We start from the raw sequence: 22,380 nt of genomic DNA on the forward strand, positions 1-22,380 counted from the left end.
CTTTCTGACCTCACTTGGTGACAGACCAAAATAAATGTCAGCTGACCTAGTAATATATTCAACAAGCTGCTTTTCCAAATCAGGGGAAAAAATCTTCCTTGGCGTTGTATAACCAACCATTGTTGTTGGCATGGCTGTCTGACTTTCAATTTCTTCTCTGGTAATCTTTTGACAATACCGAGTTAGAGTACGGTAATTTATGTCAAAATCCTTTGCTGTACTTCTGATTGATTTGTTCTGCATCTTTACCTGCCTGACTGCCTTTAACATAATGTCAGGTGGTGTTCTGCCACGCTCTCTTTCGTTGATAATTTCGAACCATCTTACTTTCTTCCTTCCTTCCTTCCTTAATTCCTGCCTCTCCTTCCTTTCTTCAAAAACCTTATTACAAATACAAATGAATTACAATATCAATTTTTTGGAGCATTTATTTGTACTGGGGCAAGTTGTCACATGTGACGACTTGCCCCAAAGTTAATGAGACAACTTGCCCCAAACTGACATTTATGCTAATTTTGGCTAAATGTCAGGGTTAGCTCAACATAGCACATCAGCTGAAGTATCAAAAGACACGTTAATGTCTCCTCTATTTTGTGTAAAATAATAATTTGTAACATCTATACCTAACAAAGTTGTACTGACGAAAATTTAAAGTGATTTATTTTTCCTTTTAGGTCAAAAAAATAAAAAAGATGTGCTCACCTCAGATTAGAGCAGTCTTGACTACATGTGAACAGGAGGTTGACTATAGAAGAAGAAGTCACACAAAGTGGCTATTTCATTTTTGAGATAGAGCCTCTAGTGTTGGAGTTATGAACAGTGTGACAACTTACCCCGCTCTCCCCTACTAATTGTATTGCTGAGAAAATAGCTGTACTATTTAACAGCAGAGACATGTAAATAGTTTGCATTACATTTTGCATCCACTACTTTAAAAGAGCTCGAAAGCAACAAATGCCAGAAACAGGGGAGACCGGGTATAGTTGTAACTATTTCTGGCTATTGTACTCACAAACACATATGCAGCGAAATATTGCCATAAGAATACAACGCTGAACTACTTCCTTTTCACCGCAGGGGTACAAAGCGAAACTTTTTTTCGGAAATGAAGACACTGAGAGAGTGCTGCTCTTAAAAGGTTGCACACTTTAGACAACTGTGCACGTCAGAAAGAGGATGTGTCTTGTCTTCCTTAGTTTTTTCTGACTTCATGGCACCGAGAGAGAGGCTGCTACTGTTAACTTGTCTCTTAGATATAATTTCTGACAGGATGTAAAAAAAGCCGAACAGGCTTTGTTCTGACGTTTCGGAAGGCAGTATTCGTCTCAGCTTTTAGACCCACGCTGCGCTTTTACGCACAAGTCTTGAGACACCACGTCAGAGAGAGAGAGCCGAGTGCCGTGCCAGACTTCGCTGTGTAGAGGAAGTATTGCTGTAGGTTCAAGATGATCCTGCTGCTCGCTCTGCTTTCTGTTCTCTGCGGAGAACCGGGTTTGTGCCTGGAGGAGGATGGAGGCTTCACGTTTAATGGAGACATCCGTCAGTTCGCCGTGACCTCAAACACACTTTACGTCGCCACAAAGGAGAGGCTGTACCAGCTGAGCCACGGCCTGAGTCTGATCAACAGTCTGACCCAGAGAGGAATCTTAAAGACCGGAAACCAGCAGGATGATGTCCAGTTTTACCGGGTTTCTGAGGCAGCTGAGTGGAACGCAACTTTCAGCATCAACGTGCTGTTGCCATTCACAAAGAATGACTCTCTGATCAGCTGCGGTGTGACTGACGATGACTGCGGTTACTGCGAGATTCTGGACCTGAAGAACATCTCCAACCTTCTGTACAGGGAACACTTCCAGGTGGGACCTCTGAAGAACAGCAGCAGGTCTGTCAGCTTTCTGGTGGATGTGAAGAAGAAAACTCAGACCGACGCTTACATTCTGACCGCGATCCAACAAAACAAAGAACAGCCCGAAAACAACAAGTGTGGTATCAATCAGCAGGCTGTCAAGCTTCAGAATACGGATAACAAACAGGGTGGAGGTATTTTTTCTGTGACTGATGGAGCTTCGGGCGAACCTGGGATCAAAAGTAAAGGTGACGTGGAGTTTGTTGACGGGTTTCAGATCAGTTCAACCATCTATCTGTTCTCCAACGTGCTCTCAGCTCGAACAAACAGAGTCCGTCTCATTTGGCTCGAAGGCGATAAAAGTAAAACTGACACACTCAGGTCTCTGCGGGGCGCGACTCTCAGTGTCTCTAACGGTGAACGCAGCAGACTCGTGGCCTCCTCGGTCATCCCGGGGGAGCAGCCGGTGCTTTGGAGCGGCGTGTTCGGTATCGATGGAGGAGACACCGACACCGAGCTGATGGTGTTTGACATCAGCCCTGATTACAGCACGAACACCGACAGAGATCCAGACTTCTACACCTCTGCGCCAACAGAAGTGACGGTGGGTCGCTGAATAACTTAAGTTTATTTTTTTAATGGTTATTTTTTGTGTTGAAACTGTTTCCACCTGTCCCATTTTTTTCTCTGGTTTGTAGAAAGTAGCATTAAGTCATTGTTATGTGGCATCAAAAAGACATAACAACTGTAAGAAATGTGCAGGGACACAATCTACTGTATTATTAAACTAAACAAAAAATAATTATGGTGGAACTAAAATAACAGCGACGAATCAAATAAATGACACAAAATATTCCATTAAAAGTTTTAAAAATATTTAGACTTTAGAAAACAGAAAAAAAATCCAGGGCCTCATATTGTAAAAAATGAACTAAAAGTCATGACTGAATAAGGATTCTGAGGTATTTAAAGTACTGTGTTGTCTGCTGGTTCATGTGAAGATGTTTGATTTATTAAAAACCATAAAGTATACAGACCAGCTTAAGCCTTCTGTAGAGTTGGTGCTGTGCATTCATAGGACCTCATATTGATTCATTATCAGAATATTAGTTTTCCAAACTGTAAGTAGAAACCATGTTGCTGCAGCTGCTGACCAGCACAACTCTCTGGATTTTAGCAGCTGTGGATGGGAGATCATTCTGTTTAGACAAGACGTGTTGTGTGTGAAACTGCATCTAATTAGTATTCAATTAAGTAAATGTATGTAAACAGAAATGATCTATAAAAAAGTTTAGTTCCATTGATTCTTTAAGGCTAATTTTTAAACTGTACACATGATGTAATAAAAAAAAAGAAAAGAAAAAACCCTAAAACAGTACACGTGACATGTTGCCACATTATGTACTTCTTAATTTTCAACTGGCACTACGAAGTATTTGCTAGCACTTAATTTTTTGACAAGACAAAAATACAAAGTGAATAAATAGAGGTCACTTTGATGGCACAACAACACAAGGCTTTTTTTAGACTTTGAGTAATGAGATGCTATTTCTATATCAGGTACTTTCAGTACTTCTTCTGGTTAGTTATTTGTAAATATCCGATCTGCTGGTTGCCTGTTTTTCAGCCAAAGATCCTGAAACCGAAGGCAGTGCTCTTCAGGCACAGCTCCATGACCTCTGTGCTGGCAGTGAGGCAGAGAGGCTGGATGGTTTTCTTCATTGGGACAGGAGACGGGCAGCTCATTAAGGTGTGTATTAAGTAATAGATATCAGTTAATAGAAATAAGTATCTAACACTGCCTTCTGCTTGGATTCTCCTCCATCACTCATCATCCTCCACCTGCTTTCATGTAGTTGACAAAAAAAACCCCATTCAGCAGAGATTCTGTATTGACAGCTCACTCACATCGTTAAAGAATCATATTGTGCTTGCTTGACACAATATTTACTATATTTACTAAAGTATTTTCTTTCAGGGTGCATTTACACTCATGTATAAATTATAATAGTAGCTTAATGGCTTTAATGGATGGAGGAATGCAGCTCCATGTAATGCCTTCCTCTGCCATAGTCTCTTGCATTTTACTGTGATCTAATAAAGCCAAAGATTAACTGAGTTCTCTTGCCACTCCCACAAAGTTAGATAGATGCTACTGATGTCAGTTAGTGAAGTGATTTTCAGCAGATGAATCTCTGACTTAGGGTAGCCACCCAAACAAGACAGACTACCCCGATGCACTGGCACAGTTTACAAATGTGAAACAGGGAGCTCATACTACCACAGTAATCTGAGAAGCACATGAGTGTCAGGTCAAACATCTATATAGGAAGGGAAGAAAGCTTGAAACCACAATCAAGGAAGTCTGGAACAATGTTAGTCAGTTTACCGAGATGCAGAATGGTTCAATGAGAAGCATGATGAATAGATGAATATGAAGTACAATATAAGTACATAAGTGCGACTCTGAAAGCTGCCAAACAAAGGCTCACAGCTCAAGCCACTAAGCTGAAGAAATAAACAATAAATGGTCTGTTCTCCAAAGCTCCAGTTCTGTTCTCCCAGCTACAACGAAATAATAACATGGGAACAGATGCACCCTGAACTGCAACTGAGTAATACTGGAAGAAGAAGAACTGGCTGAAGTCGCTAGCAGCATTCCATGAAAGGCAAGTGAACACTTGCTCAGAAATAAAAACAGGATGAAGGCATCTACTCCTGTTTGACAGAGCAGTGCACCAAGACTCTTAGACCAGGCAGACCACCCTAAACACCGCTGCACTGACTACGAGAAAGCCTGTCACTCAGTGCCCCACACGCAAACACTGGAGTGCTTGGCACTGTATCAGACTAACAGTGCACTAAGAACATTCATTCAACAACCCCAAAGGCAATCACTCATGTCACCATAAAGTTTCAAACATATCTAGGTGATGCACTGTACCTACTGCTTTTGCATAGACCTCAACCCTCTAAGCCAGCTTATTGCAGAGAGCTGATACGGACATTAATTCAGGAGTGAAGCGATCATCAGTCAGCTCCTTTACAATGAATGATTGCAAAGAGAGTGAAGGTGATGGAGTTGCCAGAGGGCAGAGAAGCAGACATAAAGGATACAAGTACCTGGATATCCCACAGGTCAACAGGAAACATGACAGAAATGCACAAAGGTCAGCCACAGTCAAGTACCTCAAGTAGACAAGATGTGTACTGAGCAGCCAACTGAGTGGTAAAAAGTGTTGGGATTAAAACTACAAATACATAGGCCCTGACAGTCATTAGACACCCAGATAGAATAATAAGCTGGCCATAGGAGGAGGAGGATGCCACTGAAATCAAAATACGAAAACTCCTCACAATGTACAGATATCTCCATGTTACTAGCAATGGGAAGCGGGAGGGTGAGGATCAGCGAGTGTCAGAGCCAGAATGGAACATGGAGCATCCTCAAATACATCAGAGAGGTGGTCCCTAAAGACTAACTGCTTCAAGACTGCCTCGGCAGTTGAAGACACATGTTAATGAGGAACAGGAGGAGGAACTATCCTGGACGAGCAAACCCCTGCATAGGCCGTACCACCGACAGGTAGACAAAGTGAAATCCTGCCAGCCGGTAAAAAGGCCAGCTTAAAGGACACGGCCTCTGATCTTGTAGTTATGGTTGTTCTTGTGCTGCCATGATCATGTAGGAGTCCACTACACCTGACAGGACCCAAGTTGCAGGCTGGCCAAAGGTACCCCAGTGACTATTCAGTACAAAGTAGCAGGATGTAAGATGAAAGCTGTGTACACTGAGAAGCACAACCAAGTGCCTGGGACAGTGTACAGGAAGACCTTTTCCCCACCTGAAGTCCCCAAGATCCAATGGAAACCAACCAGACAATGTGGTGGTTGACAAGGAACAAAAAATGCAATTGTTTTCTTTTGAATAACCGCTGGGTTTGCCACATCCTGGCAGACAGCAAGGTCGGGAAGGAGAGTGAGAAAAAAGAGAAAAACCAAAGTGCTCTCTGTGGTAACAGGAGCATTAGGAGTTGTAGCCCCCAAATTGGAAGAACGGCTTCAGTAGATTCCAGGCACAACATCAGAGATCTCTGTTCAGAAGAGTAAAGTCCTTGGGACAGCTAAGCTAAGCACTGCCCCCAGATTCCCAGGCCTCTTGTAGAAGAGCCAATCTTGAGAAAGAACACAGACATACCAACCCACAGGGAGGCAGAGGGGGGTCTTATATACATTGTATATCTTTTTCCATTAAAACACCTGTAAATTACTTACTGCTTAAAATTATTTTTGCATTACTTAAAATTGCTAATAATTTAATTTGTGTCTCTTTTCCTCTATATTACCTGAAGTTACACAATACTTTAAATTCCTTACACTACTGTGTAACTGTCACAATGTAACAATTTCATTTAATTCTAGAGGAATTCGACGGAGTAAAGTGTTCTAAAGTGTTTTTCTAACTGGATGCTGGCAGACAGTAAATGTTTCTGATGACACGACTCCTTTTCCGGTCACTATCTTGCAGCATTCGTGCTGATCCTGTTTAGAAATATGACACCATTACATCTGAGTGGGCCTCTGAAACGTTGCCATGATCTCAGCATTCAGCACCGCTGCTGTTTGCTGCAGATATTTCTATTTTATTGCAAAACTGTTCTTTTCTGCTTCTTAGTCATTCTGCTATATAGAGCATGGCTTCTTCTAAGGAAGCAGCATGGATCATGAGTGCATTCATTTCTGTTTGTGGTTGAATACGAGAAGAGGAGGAGACAGATTTGCTGCACTCTGAGACATTGCTTAATCGATCTGAGAGTTTAATGGAAGTGTTTGTTTCAACATTTGAAATGCTGCCATGAGGCTCCATGTTACCCTCACCATCATTTTTAACACCCAGACCTTTAGCATGGATACCAACTGTAATACTTTATTTGGCTTAATTGCAATATAAAATGTTTGTCAATTAAAGGTCATTATGGTCGCAGTATGACATTTGTGTTCATACATGCAAAGAAAGTGAACTGATCACAAACAATAAAATATGTCCACTTTCTCAGACCTTATGTTATCTTCTTTTAAAGGTACATGAAGTATTTTTAGGTAATTTAATAGAAAAAAGAACGTTGTGCTCATCAGTTATACAAGAAAGTGTGCCATTACGTCTTCAACCAAAGTGATACATTCTTATGAACTTAGACATCATCCATTAAAAATACATAAAAGGAGGCGTTTATTTGTGGCAGCTAAACAACAACAGGTGGTTATCAGGTGAGATTATGCCAGCTAATTTAGGCTCAATAGTCCTAAAAATCCCACTTTACAGTTTGATAACATTCTCACATCATATTAGAGTTTCTTCATTAAGTGTCTGAGATCAACAGTATTAGATCCACTTCAAAGAAAGTTTCACAAATGTAGGCTAACAGCAGCTAAAAGAGGCTAACAGCTGCTAACAGCAGCAAAACTAGCAGCACTCGCCTACAGAAAAGTTCAGGATATCCTCAAAAACTTGTCTCATTATCACTGCCATAACTGAGCTTTACTGACTTATGGACTCCAAATGGACTTTCACAAAGTTTTACAGCCTCCTCCAGAGTAATTAGATGTGGTGTATTGCTGAGGTAAACAGCAGACATATTAAAAGGACCTGAAATATAAACAAAATATGACCTGGTTGAAAACAGTCCAGCCTAAAACAGGTTTAACTTTACGGTAACACCTACAATATAGCTGTTACAGGCCTTAGAAGTGGACTCTGAACTGGTTTTAATCACTATAAACTTTTAATGAGTTGTGAGATGTTCCACTAATATTTTTTTTTAAAATTTTGTTCCTGTTTTTGTAACTTTAAAAAAAAAATGTATTGGCATCCAGTTCAAAAAAGGATATAATGGTCAGTGTTCATTTTTTTTATTAAATTTTCTTTGCTTCAAAAAATGTATTTATTGTCTTTGTACTATTTAAAATTAAATGTATTTTTTAAATGTCTGTGCTGATATGACCCAATCTGTACAACCCTCAAAAGTTGGCGGTATCACTCTAACATGACCGCCAACCAGCTTGTAGACCGGGTTTCTTTAACTTGGATCTGGGGGTTGTTTTGAGATCATGCTCGAGGTTGGTGCCTTGTGATCAGGTCTGCAGAGGGGACCAAACAGAAAAACTATCACACCAGAGCTGCTGACTCACGGTGGACTCCCACATGTTCCACTGGTCTCATGTCAGTGTCTGATCATTTTATCACCTTTTGTTTCCCTTGCACTCTCACACTCACCATGACATCTCTACACATCTCTTTACGCCTGAGTATCCTGAATTCATGTTTATCCTATTTTTCATATTGTCTGTTTTTGGAGACAAAGTTTAAAAAGCGTATTTACAGCTATTATTAAAGCTGTTAATTTACATTTAAAAAGCTGCATCACCTTCATTTTAAGACCCAAATATATTTTGTGACTACATGAAATTTTTCATGGGGTCAGAAATTTAATCACTCTGACTCATACACTGAGCAACACAATGACAGTTGGAGGATGTGATGAAATTAGGCAGCAACAAAGAGTTCTCTAAAACAGTAGCAGTGTTTTCTACACATTGTTTTTTATTTCTGCGCTGGTGTGATCCCGTTATTAGTTTTAACCCAGTGTTCAAAGGCAAATTTGGCAAAACCTCCTTCTTGTTGTCAGCTGTCTGTGGACAGGAACTATCACGCTGGCTGTCCCACGGTGCTCTACAGGACCAGTGATGACCGCAAAGTGTTTCCCAAATTACATCTGGATCCAGTGGATCAGAAACATGTGTATGTGCCATTTAGTAACCAGGTACTTATATTTTTTACAGATTATCTGAACGTCACATGTACCTGTGCTGCATTTGACAGTGTTTGTTGTTCTAGATAAAGCGAGTTCCTGTGTCAAAGTGCAGCACGTACACAAATCTGCAGGAGTGTTGGTCTGCACAGGATCCATACTGTGTGTGGTGTAGCTCTAAACGCAGGTGAGAGAAACAACACGTGCAGCTGACGTCTTCAAACAATTCTGAACTTGGTGATGATTACTTTTTCTTCTCGTAGCTGCACATTTGAAGATGACTGCACAGATTCAGACTGGCTGTCCATTCCTGATGAGTCCCAACACAAAATGATTTCCCACAGAGTAGAAAAGGACACAACCGGACAGGTGCAGCTTACAAACACACTCGGGACTGTAACCATTTGTGGCTTTCAGTTATTTGTCAGTTTTGTTCTTCATTTTCAGATCTCACTAAAAGTCCACACACACCTGACTGTGGGTGAAGAAGTGTCATCGAGGTTTGCCTGTCAGTTTGCTGCAAGGTCTGGCTCGATTTGTGTTTCAAATAGCCCTCCTCCACAGTTCCCACATTGCACCTGCATCCTGTCTGATCGTACACTTCCTGCTGATGGTCAGTGGCTTTTCAGAAATAATTCCAAGAATTAAAAACACTTCACAGTAAAAGTTGTTTATTGATTTGCAACATTTGCCAACATAAGAAAATATATTATACTCAGATATAATGATAGAGGTTCTCTGACTCTGTTTATTATTATATACTGGCTCAGCTCATTAAAACAGACATATCACTACAGGGAGTGCAGAATTATTAGGCAGGTTGTATTTTTGAGGAATAATTTTATTATTGAACAACAACCATGTTCTCAATGAACCCAAAAAACTCATTAATATCAAAGCTGAATGTTTTTGGAAGTAGTTTTTAGTTTGTTTTTAGTTTTAGCTATTTTAGGGGGATATCTGTGTGTGCAGGTGACTATTACTGTGCATAATTATTAGGCAACTTAACAAAAAACAAATATATACCCATTTCAATTATTTCTTTTTACCAGTGAAACCAATATAACATCTCCACATTCACAAATATACATTTCTGACATTCAAAAACAAAACAAAAACAAATCAGCGACCAATATAGCCACCTTTCTTTGCAAGGACACTCAAAAGCCTGCCATCCATGGATTCTGTCAGTGTTTTGATCTGTTCACCATCAACATTGCGTGCAGCAGCAACCACAGCCTCCCAGACACTGTTCAGAGAGGTGTACTGTTTTCCCTCCTTGTAAATCTCACACTTGATGATGGACCACAGGTTCTCAATGGGGTTCAGATCAGGTGAACAAGGTGGCCATGTCATTAGTTTCTCTTCTTTTATACCCTTTCTTGCCAGCCACGCTGTGGAGTACTTGGACGCGTGTGATGGAGCATTGTCCTGCATGAAAATCATGTTTTTCTTGAAGGATGCAGACTTCTTCCTGGACCACTGCTTGAAGAAGGTGTCTTCCAGAAACTGGCAGTAGGACTGGGAGTTGAGCTTGACTCCATCCTCAACCCGAAAAGGCCCCACAAGCTCATCTTTGATGATACCAGCCCAAACCAGTACTCCACCTCCACCTTGCTGGCGTCTGAGTCGGACTGGAGCTCTCTGCCCTTTACCAATCCAGCCACGGGCCCATCCATCTGGCCCATCAAGACTCACTCTCATTTCATCAGTCCATAAAACCTTAGAAAAACCAGTCTTGAGATATTTCTTGGCCCAGTCTTGACGTTTCAGCTTGTGTGTCTTGTTCAGTGGTGGTCGTCTTTCAGCCTTTCTTACCTTGGCCATGTCTCTGAGTATTGCACACCTTGTGCTTTTGGGCACTCCAGTGATGTTGCAGCTCTGAATTATGGCCAAACTTGTGGCAAGTGGCATCTTGGCAGCTGCACGCTTGACTTTTCTCAGTTCATGGGCAGTTATTTTGCGCCTTGGTTTTTCCACACGCTTCTTGCGACCCTGTTGACTATTTTGAATGAAACACTTGATTGTTCGATGATCACGCTTCAGAAGCTTTGCAATTTTGAGACTGCTGCATCCCTCTGCAAGATATCTCACTAGTTTTGACTTTTCTGAGCCTGTCAAGTCCTTCTTTTGACCCATTTTGCCAAAGGAAAGGACGTTGCCTAATAATTATGCACACCTGATATAGGCTGTTGATGTCATTAGACCACACCCCTTCTCATTACAGAGATGCACATCACCTAATATGCTTAATTGGTAGTAGGCTTTCGAGCCTATACAGCTTGGAGTAAGACAACATGCATGAAGAGGATGATGTGGACAAAATACTCATTTGCCTAATAATTCTGCACTCCCTGTAATAACAGAGACACTGACATTCATCGTAAGTTTTTTTTTTAAATTTACAGGCCTTGATGTCACAGTAAAATTCAGACTTGGGACATCACCACTGTCACAACGACTGAGGTTAAACGACTGCTCTAACATCAGGGGAGCGCCAAGTTTCGTGTTGTAAGTCCATCAATATCAGAAAGAATTCAACGACTCACTGTGGACAGACTACAGTACATCAGACAGATCAGACAATCAGGTCACGGTTAGAAATCAGAGAGAATGAAACCTTCATGACCAAAGCTAGAAAAGTTTAATAATTGTAACTGTATCAGACGTTGTTAGCGAGTGGTCTTTATTTTGGTGTAGTATAGCCATCGTCAAGACAAAAAGGACGTCTGGAGGTGTACAGAGACTTTTTAGACAGGAATTTTTATCAAGTGAGCACTCGCAATGTGCTGTGGTCTGGAGTTTCCCCAGAGCAACATCATCATTATTGTTAGATGTTGTTAGTCAGCACAGTAAACTAACACAGCTTCCTAAATTCAGCTGTAGTCAGAACATCAGCCGGTTTCCCCCTTAATTCCTGCAGAATAACGCAGACTGAATGTTTCTGCAGTTCTCACTGAAGTGCATGCCAAGATTAAAGCAGAGACTAAAATATAAGAAATTAATAAAATTAATAAATGAGATATTAGATAAAAGACACATGAAAAGTACGAGAGTCGTCGCATCCTCGATTCCTCGACTGCTTTCCTCTTGTCTCGGCGAGTCCTACCAGACGTGTGAGCGCAGACACGTCTGCAAAAAAACATTTTCAGCTGCAAGGAATATTTTTGGTAAAATTTTATGTTTTGTAGGGTGCTGAATCCAAAACTGATCTCCATTTCCCTCACATACAGTTTTGTTTGCAAAACAAGAGAAATTTACATTTTTTAAAAAAGCGCAACCGCGATGAAAAAAATCAATATTTTATTCCAATTAACTCGGCATAATTTCTCTGAGATTCCTTACTTTCACTGTGAACAAACTAAACCTGTTAGGACGCGATCATCTGAGATCCTCACACTGCCACCGGACCCCCCTCCTACTGACCCCCCTTATTTCCTCGCATTTTCTATGTGTATTTCTCTTGTGTTAGAAATATCAAATTAATGTAAGAAATCATTATTGGAAATGTTTTTTTTTTTACTCAAGTATAGGATACCAGATTTTGACTGCTTAATTGTACACTTAATTACATTTAAAAAATGAGGTTTGCAAGAAAACTTGACTAGATGGGATTTTAAAAATATTTTTCCTGTTTTCAGTGAGTAAAAATCAATAAGACACAGTCAAACAATCCTATGCAGTGTTTTGGTTGCCAACCTGTAATTCTCACCTGATGTCAGTAAAACATTTGTTATAACAAAACCACAGCTGTCTTTTATGATATCAGATCAGTGTCCACGATGTTTTATACTTAAGACAAAATGTGACTTGTTACTGAATCTGGTCCTTTTTTTAGTCCCACACACAGAAAGTCTGATCACCTTAAATGACTGAAACAACTCACAGTCAGAGTAAAAAGAAAGCTGTTTCCCGTCTCTTCTTCATGCTCATCTTTTTTGTGATTACACCTTTTATTTTGTTCATCTCATCTCCAATATGTCTCCTGTCCAGGTGTCAGGAGTGCATCAAAGCTGGTTGTGGATGGAACAAAAACAGCTGTTCCTGGGCTAACCAAGGAAAGACTGATGTACTAATGACTGATTTTCTGAATTTTCATACTTCATATCAGTCTGTGCTACATTATTTTAAAGTCATCACTTTTAACATTGAGCAAGAAACATGGGATTGATGGTAGAAAATGAAACTATTAAACATACACCAGAGATGCTAAAGAACGATTTTTTTAACTTAAAAAATGTTATTCACCAAGTGCTTATTGCTTCATCAGTACAATGATTTACATGTCTAGATTATAAAAAAAATGTCAATACTTTTATTAGCAGTTTTCTGTTTACTCCTCTTTTTGAACTAAACTAACGTTAGCTACAACAGGTCCTAGGTCAGTCCTGATAGATTATAGTGCTGTGCAGATGCTAAGTGCTGTATCCCTCCCGCAGGACAGAGCTTGCAACGATTTGGAGTCTGGGAAGAAATCTGTGAGTCTGATCCTCATTATCCCCATCCAGTAGAGGTCATGATGTCAGCAGAAGGAAACTAAATGATCTGATTATTTTTGTGTGTTGCTGCCAGGGGCCGGAGATCTACTCCATCACTCCCAGTGTGGTGTCTTTCTATGGGAGTAACCATGCGGTGTTATCAGGTCAAAACCTTGGTTTTGTAACACGAGTGAGGATCCAGACGCATGCTGAATGTACTCCAAAAGAGTGAGTCACTGTACAGATCACTAAGATGCTGAGAAATAACTGAATAAAGAGCAGATTTTAATCCAGGGGAACACCACCCATATTACAAACCAGAGGTGCGGACTCGAGTCATTAATTTTATGGCTTGAAAAAAGACTTGTGACTTGACTTGGACTTTTACACCAATGACTTGGGACTTGAATTGGACTTGAACCTGTTTGCTTGAAAAGGTTTGCTATATTACTCCAAATCTAAAATTTAACAAGCATATTATATAAAAAGTGTGCACCATTTATTCATTCATTCACCACACTACGTACTGTGTGCATGAGCTGTTGCACAGCCAATCAAATTAACCAGATTTTAAAAAAAAACAAAAACAAAAAAACACTCAAGCCAAAAATGCTGCCAAGAGGAATTTCTTTCAGGTACATAAACTACGAAGTAGTCAACAAAAAGTGAAATGCAATATGCAAAAACATGCAAGAAGAGAATCACAGCCGAAGATGGAACAACTTCCAACTTTGTCCGACATTTGAAGTTGCATAAAGAACAGTAGGTGGTGCTTCTCTTTTGCTACGATGTGATAGCTGACTTCATCTTACTAGCAAATGTTGTCCAGGCTACGTTGATGATATTGTTTGGCTTTCACGTCTATGATATTTTTGTTATGCTATTTTAAATCCAATTCTACAAGCGCATCTAACATGCAGCTTGTTATCTCACAATTGTCGGTGGATGGTGAGCGGGGTCTGTTTCAGAAATTGGGTCCTGTACCTGAACGCAGGGAACGCACACTCTGTCACTCAGACATAGACACATACAGATACATATGTGCACAAACAGACTAGGCAGGAGAGAGAGGACATGCCAATCACAGCGCACTACATTTACTGCAATGGTTCTTTGTTTTCTACTGTGGAAATCTCAGCAGTTTTTGTCTGAATAGAAGTTCTGCTTTTGCAATTTTCATTCAGGGGAAGACTATTCCTACAGCTAAGTTTAATTGAGCTGCATTTTATAGAGGTGCAATTTCAGAATAACTTTGTGTATATTTTGTAAGTTCACGTGTTTCATCATGTGTTGAGATAAGTGGTCTCCTTTTTAGCATATAATTGCATTTTTTTTCTTTTTTCTTTTAAAGACTTGAAAAGACTTGAAATTCAAAGTTTCAGACTTTACCAGGAACTTGATACTTGACTCTTGACTCGAGTATAAAAACTTCAGACTTACTTTTGACTTGCAAAACAATGACTTGGTCCCACCTCTGTAACAAACAGTGTTGGTCAAGTTACTTGAAAAAAGTAATCAGTAACTAATTACCGATTACTTCCCCAAAAAAGTAATCCCGTTACTTTGCTGATTACTTATTTTCAAAAGTAATTACTTACTTAGTTACTTTTTAAAAACACGATTTACAACCTGAAGAGGTGATAGAGCGATAGATCTTTCAGCCCAATTCTACTTTTTCTGCATAATCCATCATACAAAATGTAATCAAATGGAAAAGTCTCTTTTTAAAACTTGTTTATTAGTTTTAATCTTTTAACTTTATGCATCAAGCAAAAATTTAATTATCTGCAACATTCTCTGACTGGAAGAAATTTGTTTAATATTTAAACCTATTTTCTGCACATTCCAGCACATAAAATATATATATATTTTGTGTTTACACTCAGTCTTTCAAATAGATGCAAGTAAAACACAGCAGAAAATAAATAAAGTCAACGACTCAGCGGTCCTGTTGCTCTATTTTCACCTGTAAAGCAGGAGTGGGGTAGGCGGAGGTTTACCCTGGTGCAGGTGTGCCGCGGTCAGTGGAAGAATCCGCGAGTTTCTCTGTGAGTTTCCCATTACGTCGTAGCTACTCGGTGCTTGTTGGAAGTTTAGGGGTTTTTTTCTCTGTAAAAAGAAGTTTTCTTCCCACGCACGATGGACACTAATGTTTTTGTCACTTTTTATGGAATCAAACTCAAAGTAAGGTCAGTACTTCCACGCTTTAAACGCTGCACGCTCATACTCTCTCCCGCACTGATATATGATCCACTGTTGATCTGCACACAGCTGTTGTCACAAATGTCGCACTTGCTTACGTCACTGTCATGAGACATTCTCGCAAAAAAAAAAAATCACGGTTTTAGTAACGCAGTAATGCAGCGTTCCTACGGGAAAGCAACGGTAATCTAATTACCGTTTTTGCAATAGTAATCCCTTACTTTACTCGTTATCTGAAAAAAGTAATCAGATTACGCGTTACTGCCCATTTCTGGTAACAAACCACCATATTCTACAATTTGGGAATATGTGAGTTCTCACCCAGCACTTATCGATGGCAAAATAGTTAAAAATGAGTTTAAAAAACACTGATACAGATTTCATTGACAACAAATATTCATTTTTACTGGACACGCTGATTTTTATTTATGTTTTTTTGGCTTTGGAGCTTTTAGACTCAGGCTTGCAGAAATTAGGACAAATGATGCACAGTTTGAAACGCAGATTGTTTGGTTTCTGAGTGTAAAACAGAAGGAGGAGAAATGTACTGTTGTCTGCACAGTAAGAAAAAACACAGCAGTTTACAGCATGCAGTGAAATTCACAATGAAGTCTCCCACACAAAACAATAAAATAACTTAAGCATTGAAAATTAAGGTGCAAACAACGAAATTAGTAAAAACCAAAAAAAGGTTTTCTGCATGTCGTGATGATGTCACTGAGTCTGTGTGTCTTTGCTCAGGTCTCCTATTTGGGACAACGCTGGCGTCAGTCTGACGTTCCACATTCCCAGCACAGATATCAAAGGTGTGGTCCGTGTGTGTGTTATCCTAGAAGATGGTAGTTGCCATGGTGACGCCAACATCACTTACCGCTCATTGCCATCCTGCGGCAACATTACTCCAAGCAGCAGCTGGATGAGGTAAAATTAGTTTTGCACAATTCGTTAGTGATAACTGCTGATCGTAGATCCACAACTTCCAGAAGCCGAGGTTACAGAAAGAGTTTGAACTCTTTGCTTAATGTCAGTTTCTTTGCAATTATGATTAAAAGAAACTTGTGCTGATAGTTGTTTTTGAGGAGGCCACCTTTGGGAATCCCCAGACGCCTAAGGCCGTCCCTACCCTCAACCACAATAGCGAAGGCAGGACCAAACCATGACCCCCCAGCCATATGTGCTCCATATGTCTCATTTAATGTGACATATGGAGCACACTGTCTCTAAGAAATTATCTTCTGAAGAAGTGCAATAACAAACCTGATTAATCAAAATCATCTGCAGATCATTTTATTGGAGATTATGTATCGTAATTTCAGGAGCAGGACCACGCTTCCAAACACGCTCGTCTATAGATGACAACCTTCTGGTTTCCCCAGTTCTGCAAGCTGTTCATTCTCGTTTACATGCACCACCCTCCCTCCGTCCTTGTTCTCCATTCTTTAACGTCTTCACTTCTATTTAGTACACGGGGATCTGCCAGGGAGCCGTCGCCAGTCCCCTTCGAGGCCTTCCCCAAACCACAGCTCAAGTCATATCAAAGCATTCACTTTTACCTACTACAACGCTGTCAAACCTAAAATGAGGACGTGGGCCCAGCTAGTGAAGTGGGGAGTCTTCCTGAGGCAGATAGTCAAGGCGGTGTTAATCATCCGAATCTAAAACTACGTTAGTTTTATTTATTTATTACAAATATAACAGGTTGGCAGGAAAGAAAATAGACAGATGGTTATTTTTCTGGTCCATCAAACAATAAGCTTCTCGTTATTCTTCAGTGAGATCTGCTGGATCCAAGGATGACTCACTTCTCTGTGATCAAGAGTCTTTCATATTCTCTGCTCTGCATAAATGCTGCTCTGTGTTTTGCAGTGGGAAGAGGAAGCTCACACTCATGGGGTCACACCTGGAGGTTGCTGAAGGAGTGAAACACAGCCACACCAAGCAGGACGTCGAGCTTCCCAGAAACAGCAGCTATCAGGTCTGCAGACACACACAGTGGAAATGGGACTGTTTATTATAAATTGAATACGTCAGTCTAACATTCTGCTCTGAGTTGATGGACTCACTAGCTTGGGAAACCTGGGAAACACTCGGTGAACAAAGTTTCAGAGAGATTAGCTGTGACTGAAAGAGTAACCGATTGGCGTCTTTGTCTAGATGAACGATTAATTACAAAAGTGTTCATGTTAACAATGAGCAAAGTAGGTTTTCATGTTCCCGATCATTATCTCTTTAATGCACTCTGATGTGTCCTTTTCTGTTGAATATATGAATGAGAAAATGAAAGTGAGGGTCAGACAGATGGTTCAGTGCAGCAGGAATGAAGAGGATTTTGGATTTACAGTCTGACATTTATTACAGCTACAGTTTTAACACAACTTAAATGTAAATATTTCTAGTTTCTTAGTCAAGAATTCCTGAAGGCTCCGTGCTTCCAGGAAGTATTCAGAGCGCTGCAGTTGTTCCAGCCTCATTCCAAAATGGATTCAATTCATTTTCCATTTAAAATTCTAGAAACATTACCCGAAAAAAGACTAAATGAAATACATTTGCTTGGAATTCCTGCAAATTTATCAAAAACAAAAAGATAACATGTAAGTATTCTCAGCCTTTGCTCAGCACTTTGTTGAAGCACCTCTGGCAGCAATTACAGACCTAACTGTTTTAGATTATGATACTATGAGCTTGGCACAACTATTTTTGGGAAATCTCTCCCATTGTTTTTTGCAGAACCTCTCCAGCTCATCAGGTTGGATGATGAGGATTGGTGCACAGCCATTTTCAGAGAGGTTCAGTTGGGTCTGGGCTCTAAATTGGGTCACCCAAGGACATTCACAGACTGTCCTGAAGCCACTCCTTTGTTATCCTGGCTGTGTGCTTAGCATTGTTTTCCTGCCAAAAGATGAGCATCCTCCTCAGTCTGATGTCCAGAGTGCTCTGGTGCAGGTTATCATCAAGGATGTCACAGCATATCGCTGCATTCATCTCATCTCAACCCTAACCATTATTCTGCCACCACCATGCTTCACTGTAGGGATAGTATCGGCCAGGTGATGAGCAGGTGATGAGCAGTGCTAGTTTCCTCCCAACACTTTGCATTTAAGCCAAAGAGTTCCATCTTTGTTTCATCAGACCGAAGAGTTTTGTTCTCATGGTCTGAGAATTCTTCAGGTGCTGCAGAAATGATTGTCCTTCTGGAAGGTTCTCCTGCCTGACTGTGGCCCTTCTAACCCGACTCAGATTGGCCAGGCTGCCAGAACTATGAAGTCCTCGTGGTTCCATACAAGAGGCCAGCATTTTTGCTCATTGCGACCTTTTCTGTACCCTTCCCCACATCTGAAAAGGCTGGAAATACTTATGTATATGTTATATTCTTAATTTAAAAAACTATATTTGCAATAAGTTCAAACAACTATCATTCACTGTGTCACTGTGGTACACTGTGTGTAGAGTCTTGAAAGTGAATTTTATCCATTTTGGAATAAGGAATAGCTGCTGGAATGTTTGGAATAAACATGACAAAATGTGGAACAAGTGAAGTGCTGTGAATACTTCCTGGATGCACTTTATGCTCAACAAAATAATCTTTTGGAAATGTGTTTGTGCTTGCTTTACCTTGACATCATCATCTGCTTGCTGTACTGTCCACACACTAAATACATTCTGTGTTATACAGTCAAAGTCCTTGCAGAGTCTCACCTATGACACACCTGCAGCTGAAAAAACTTTGAGCAGCAGTGTGTCTTTGAAAGTAGCCAATCAAACCTTGGCCTGCTCCACAAACATCACCTACTATCCGGACCCTGAGTTTACCAGCTTCACGGCTATAAGAACAGGGGAAGATGTACGCGTCACCATACAGGTAATGTTGCGTCTGTTGAAACAATCTACTAACATATGACATCAGCTCACTGAAGATCAGACTTCTGTTGTTGTTTCAGAAAAAGTCAGACAACCTGGAGATGTCAAAAGAAGAGTTATCAGTGTGGGGCGTTCAAGACAAACAGGAACACCCCTGTATCCTGGAGGCCAAAGAGATGGATTTATTTATCTGTCGGATTAAAAGGCCACCCAACACAGAATTTTACGACTTAAAGGTAAATCTTTCTTTTAAGTGTGATTAATGTGATAATAGGTATAACATCACAACATCTCTATTATCTTACAAAGTCCTCAGAAGTGTAGTACTGTGCTAACAATTTACACCATAAATACATTTCTGGTATGTTTTCAAATTACTGTTTTTTTGGGGTTTTTTTGAGCTTTAAAATACAATTAGCAGAAGAAAAGATCAAATCAGCGCTATTTGCCTTTAAAAATGTCATGAAATGGTCGTGTGTGGCAGGCAGGAAAGGACCCAAATGCAGACTTGTAGGCAAAACTCAGAAAACAGCTTTATTTGCTGAATAAATAAACAATGCAAAACTAAACTGGGAAACCTAATGAACCAAACACACAGAGAATCACACAACCATGAGGGTATGACGTGACAAAAGGCAAACACAGGGTTTAAATACACGAGGAGGGAATGAGAAGGAGGGAAACACAGCTGGGACTAATCAGACATAATGAGACAAAGGGAAGCAAAACTAGATACACTGACATAGGACAAGGACTATCAAAGTAAAACAGGAAGCATGAGACATAAGCAGACTTGACACAGAGACGTGGAACATGGCAGGTTTAGACCCAAGCACATAGCACACGGAGACTACATGAGACAGAAAAACTAAACCTTCACTAGAGTCAAGACACCAGGAACACAAGGAGGGCTTAGAAACAGAACATGGAGCACAGAGACAACAGTAACTAACAGTGACAGGGAGACGTGACTGACTGGGAAGAACTGACTTTAAAAAATACTGACACGGTTCAAATGATGCATGCGCGTGAGGAAAACAAAAGAAGAAACCAAAGAAAGCTGACGAAATGCTAACCAAGCTGAAAAGGGATGAAGAGAGACAACGGGACAGATGGACACAGGCATGAAGACAGCACAGTGACCATGCAGAGTCTCACACAAAAACTAAAAATATTCAAAGCTGAAGTCAAAAGTGAAGTGAAAAAAAGAACTAACTTGCATCAGTTATGCTATGAAAAGGAAATTTGGAGAAATTCAGGAAACAATTCAAGAAGAAATAGCAAAACTTAGCAAAATGCAGTGCTGGGTGACAGAATTAGGAAAGTGGCACAAAGAAGCTAACGAGGCCCTTGTGATGTTGTTGAGCCATGCACAGCAGATGCAAGAAAAAAAAAAAACAACCTTGAGCAAGATCGTGAAGAAGCATCATCCATATATTTGGCATACCAGAAGAAACAGCCTATACGAAAATAAGCATCCATCTGAAAGACGGGGTGAAACTGCAAGTGACCTATGGAAGAGGGGGATCGCACTAGAAGCTTCAGGAGAGCAAGAGGCTAGGACGCTGGGAGAAACTGGAGCACCACCAGGAAGGCAGCAGGTGAGGGCTGGCAACCTGAACGGAAACAGTACAACAAGTGAGGGAAAGCTAATGAGAATCAATCCTTTTATGTCAGGTTTCGCTATGCGGCAGGCAGGGTGGGACGAAAATGCAGGACTCAAAACTCACGAACACAAACTTTAAAATAGCTTTATTGCTTAAGAGCTCAAAATGTGCTATTCAAAATAGCTCAGGTAAGACGAAAACCAGTAACTCACAGACTGGCGTCCAACAGGGGCCCATGGATCACACAGCTTGTGGGGAGAACAAAACAAAGACCACGTGAAGACTGAAGTAATGAGACATAGTAAGCAAAACTGAATATAATGTACACGGGACTATCAAAATAAAACAGGAAGGAAACGGCGAGAACGTGAACCTGAAAAAACTAAACAGAGACACCTCTGGGAGGTAAATAAACACAGAGACAAGACTTCCACAACAGACGCTGAAGACAAGACAGAGATGAAACTGGGACATGAAAGGAACGAACATAGTAAAACAAAAAACCATGAAACAGACATAGAGATAACAACAGTTCTCTACAGTCGTTTTCAAATTGATATTTCTTTCAAAATGGTAGTAATAGAGGAAATACTGTGACCCAGTGCTCTGTTGAGACGTCCCTCTGTGAAATGCGTTTTTGTGTTTTCTAGATAAAGTATGGTGACAAGACAGTGAGCCTCAGTAATCCTCCACCACACAGTGTCTTTCCAATAGTACTTTCCCTGCTGATACCCGGTATTCTTGCTGGTAAGTTGGCTTTTTCTTCAAACCTGGACACAATTTCTTAAAAACGCCTGAAAACCTTTTCTACTGCAAATTGAAGATGTTCTAGTTTTTCCGCTCAGGTCAAATCTGTTACTGTTTGTCTTTCAGTGTTGTTGGCCATTTATCTGTGGCGGAAGAGTCGCTCGGATAGGAATGGGTTTTGACCACCGATGCCCGTCTCTGTATTCAAGTGATATTATATTTGAAGTCTTGATGTCTGTTTTTCCCCTCTCTTGGGATTAATTTCTGTGTTGTTTAATTCAGGTGTATTTATTTTTTTATTTTCAAAAAAAATTTCAGGTTTCTCAATTTTGGTTGATTGGCAACCTCATAATTCGACCTTAACTCAAGGTAGTTTATGATACTGTAGGTTAACGTTCGGTGTGCGTTCCAGTTGTTGTATATATTTATTAATTTTATATATGTTTTATACTTTACATCATGCTTGAAAGGGGTTATTGATCTAAATCTCCTCCGGAATGCAAATAAAAGCTTTCCTACAGTGTTGAATTATTTTGTTAAATCAGCTTCTACTATTTCTGCTTTCCTGATACAGTCTTTGGCTGTATCATATATGAAGTAATTGTATTTTTACTGTAATTGTATATTTAATAAATATTGATATATGTGCAACAACATTTGTTTCCCATGAATGAAATTACCTGAGAGAGAAAGACAATAGAAAGCCATAATACTGGTAGGCCTTCTAAAACATTTAGAATCAGAATCAGAATACTTTATTGATCCCTTACTATTACTTTGCATCCATCTGTTTGGTCACTTCTTGTGTGTCAAAAACAACTTCCCAGAGCTGA

At 40.2% G+C, this 22,380-nt stretch overlaps 1 protein-coding gene across 1 annotated transcript; it reads left to right on the forward strand.

Annotated features, from left to right (window-relative positions):
- The first annotated feature begins 1,164 nt into the window (after positions 1-1,164).
- Positions 1,165-22,203, forward strand: LOC113009304 (plexin-C1-like). The gene is made up of 16 exons (XM_026147525.2): positions 1,165-2,450; positions 3,474-3,596; positions 8,533-8,667; positions 8,742-8,842; positions 8,919-9,024; positions 9,103-9,268; positions 11,064-11,166; positions 12,649-12,724; positions 13,095-13,133; positions 13,228-13,361; positions 16,077-16,256; positions 17,202-17,310; positions 19,009-19,194; positions 19,274-19,429; positions 21,451-21,547; positions 21,674-22,203. The coding sequence occupies exons 1-16, from the start codon at positions 1,446-1,448 to the stop codon at positions 21,727-21,729; spliced, it is 2,772 nt and encodes a 923-aa protein (XP_026003310.2). The 5' UTR covers positions 1,165-1,445; the 3' UTR covers positions 21,730-22,203.
- The last annotated feature ends 177 nt before the right edge of the window (positions 22,204-22,380 follow it).

The sequence above is a fragment of the Astatotilapia calliptera genome, chromosome 17 (assembly GCF_964374335.1).
Source record: "Astatotilapia calliptera chromosome 17, fAstCal68.1, whole genome shotgun sequence".
Taxonomy (NCBI): domain Eukaryota; kingdom Metazoa; phylum Chordata; class Actinopteri; order Cichliformes; family Cichlidae; genus Astatotilapia; species Astatotilapia calliptera.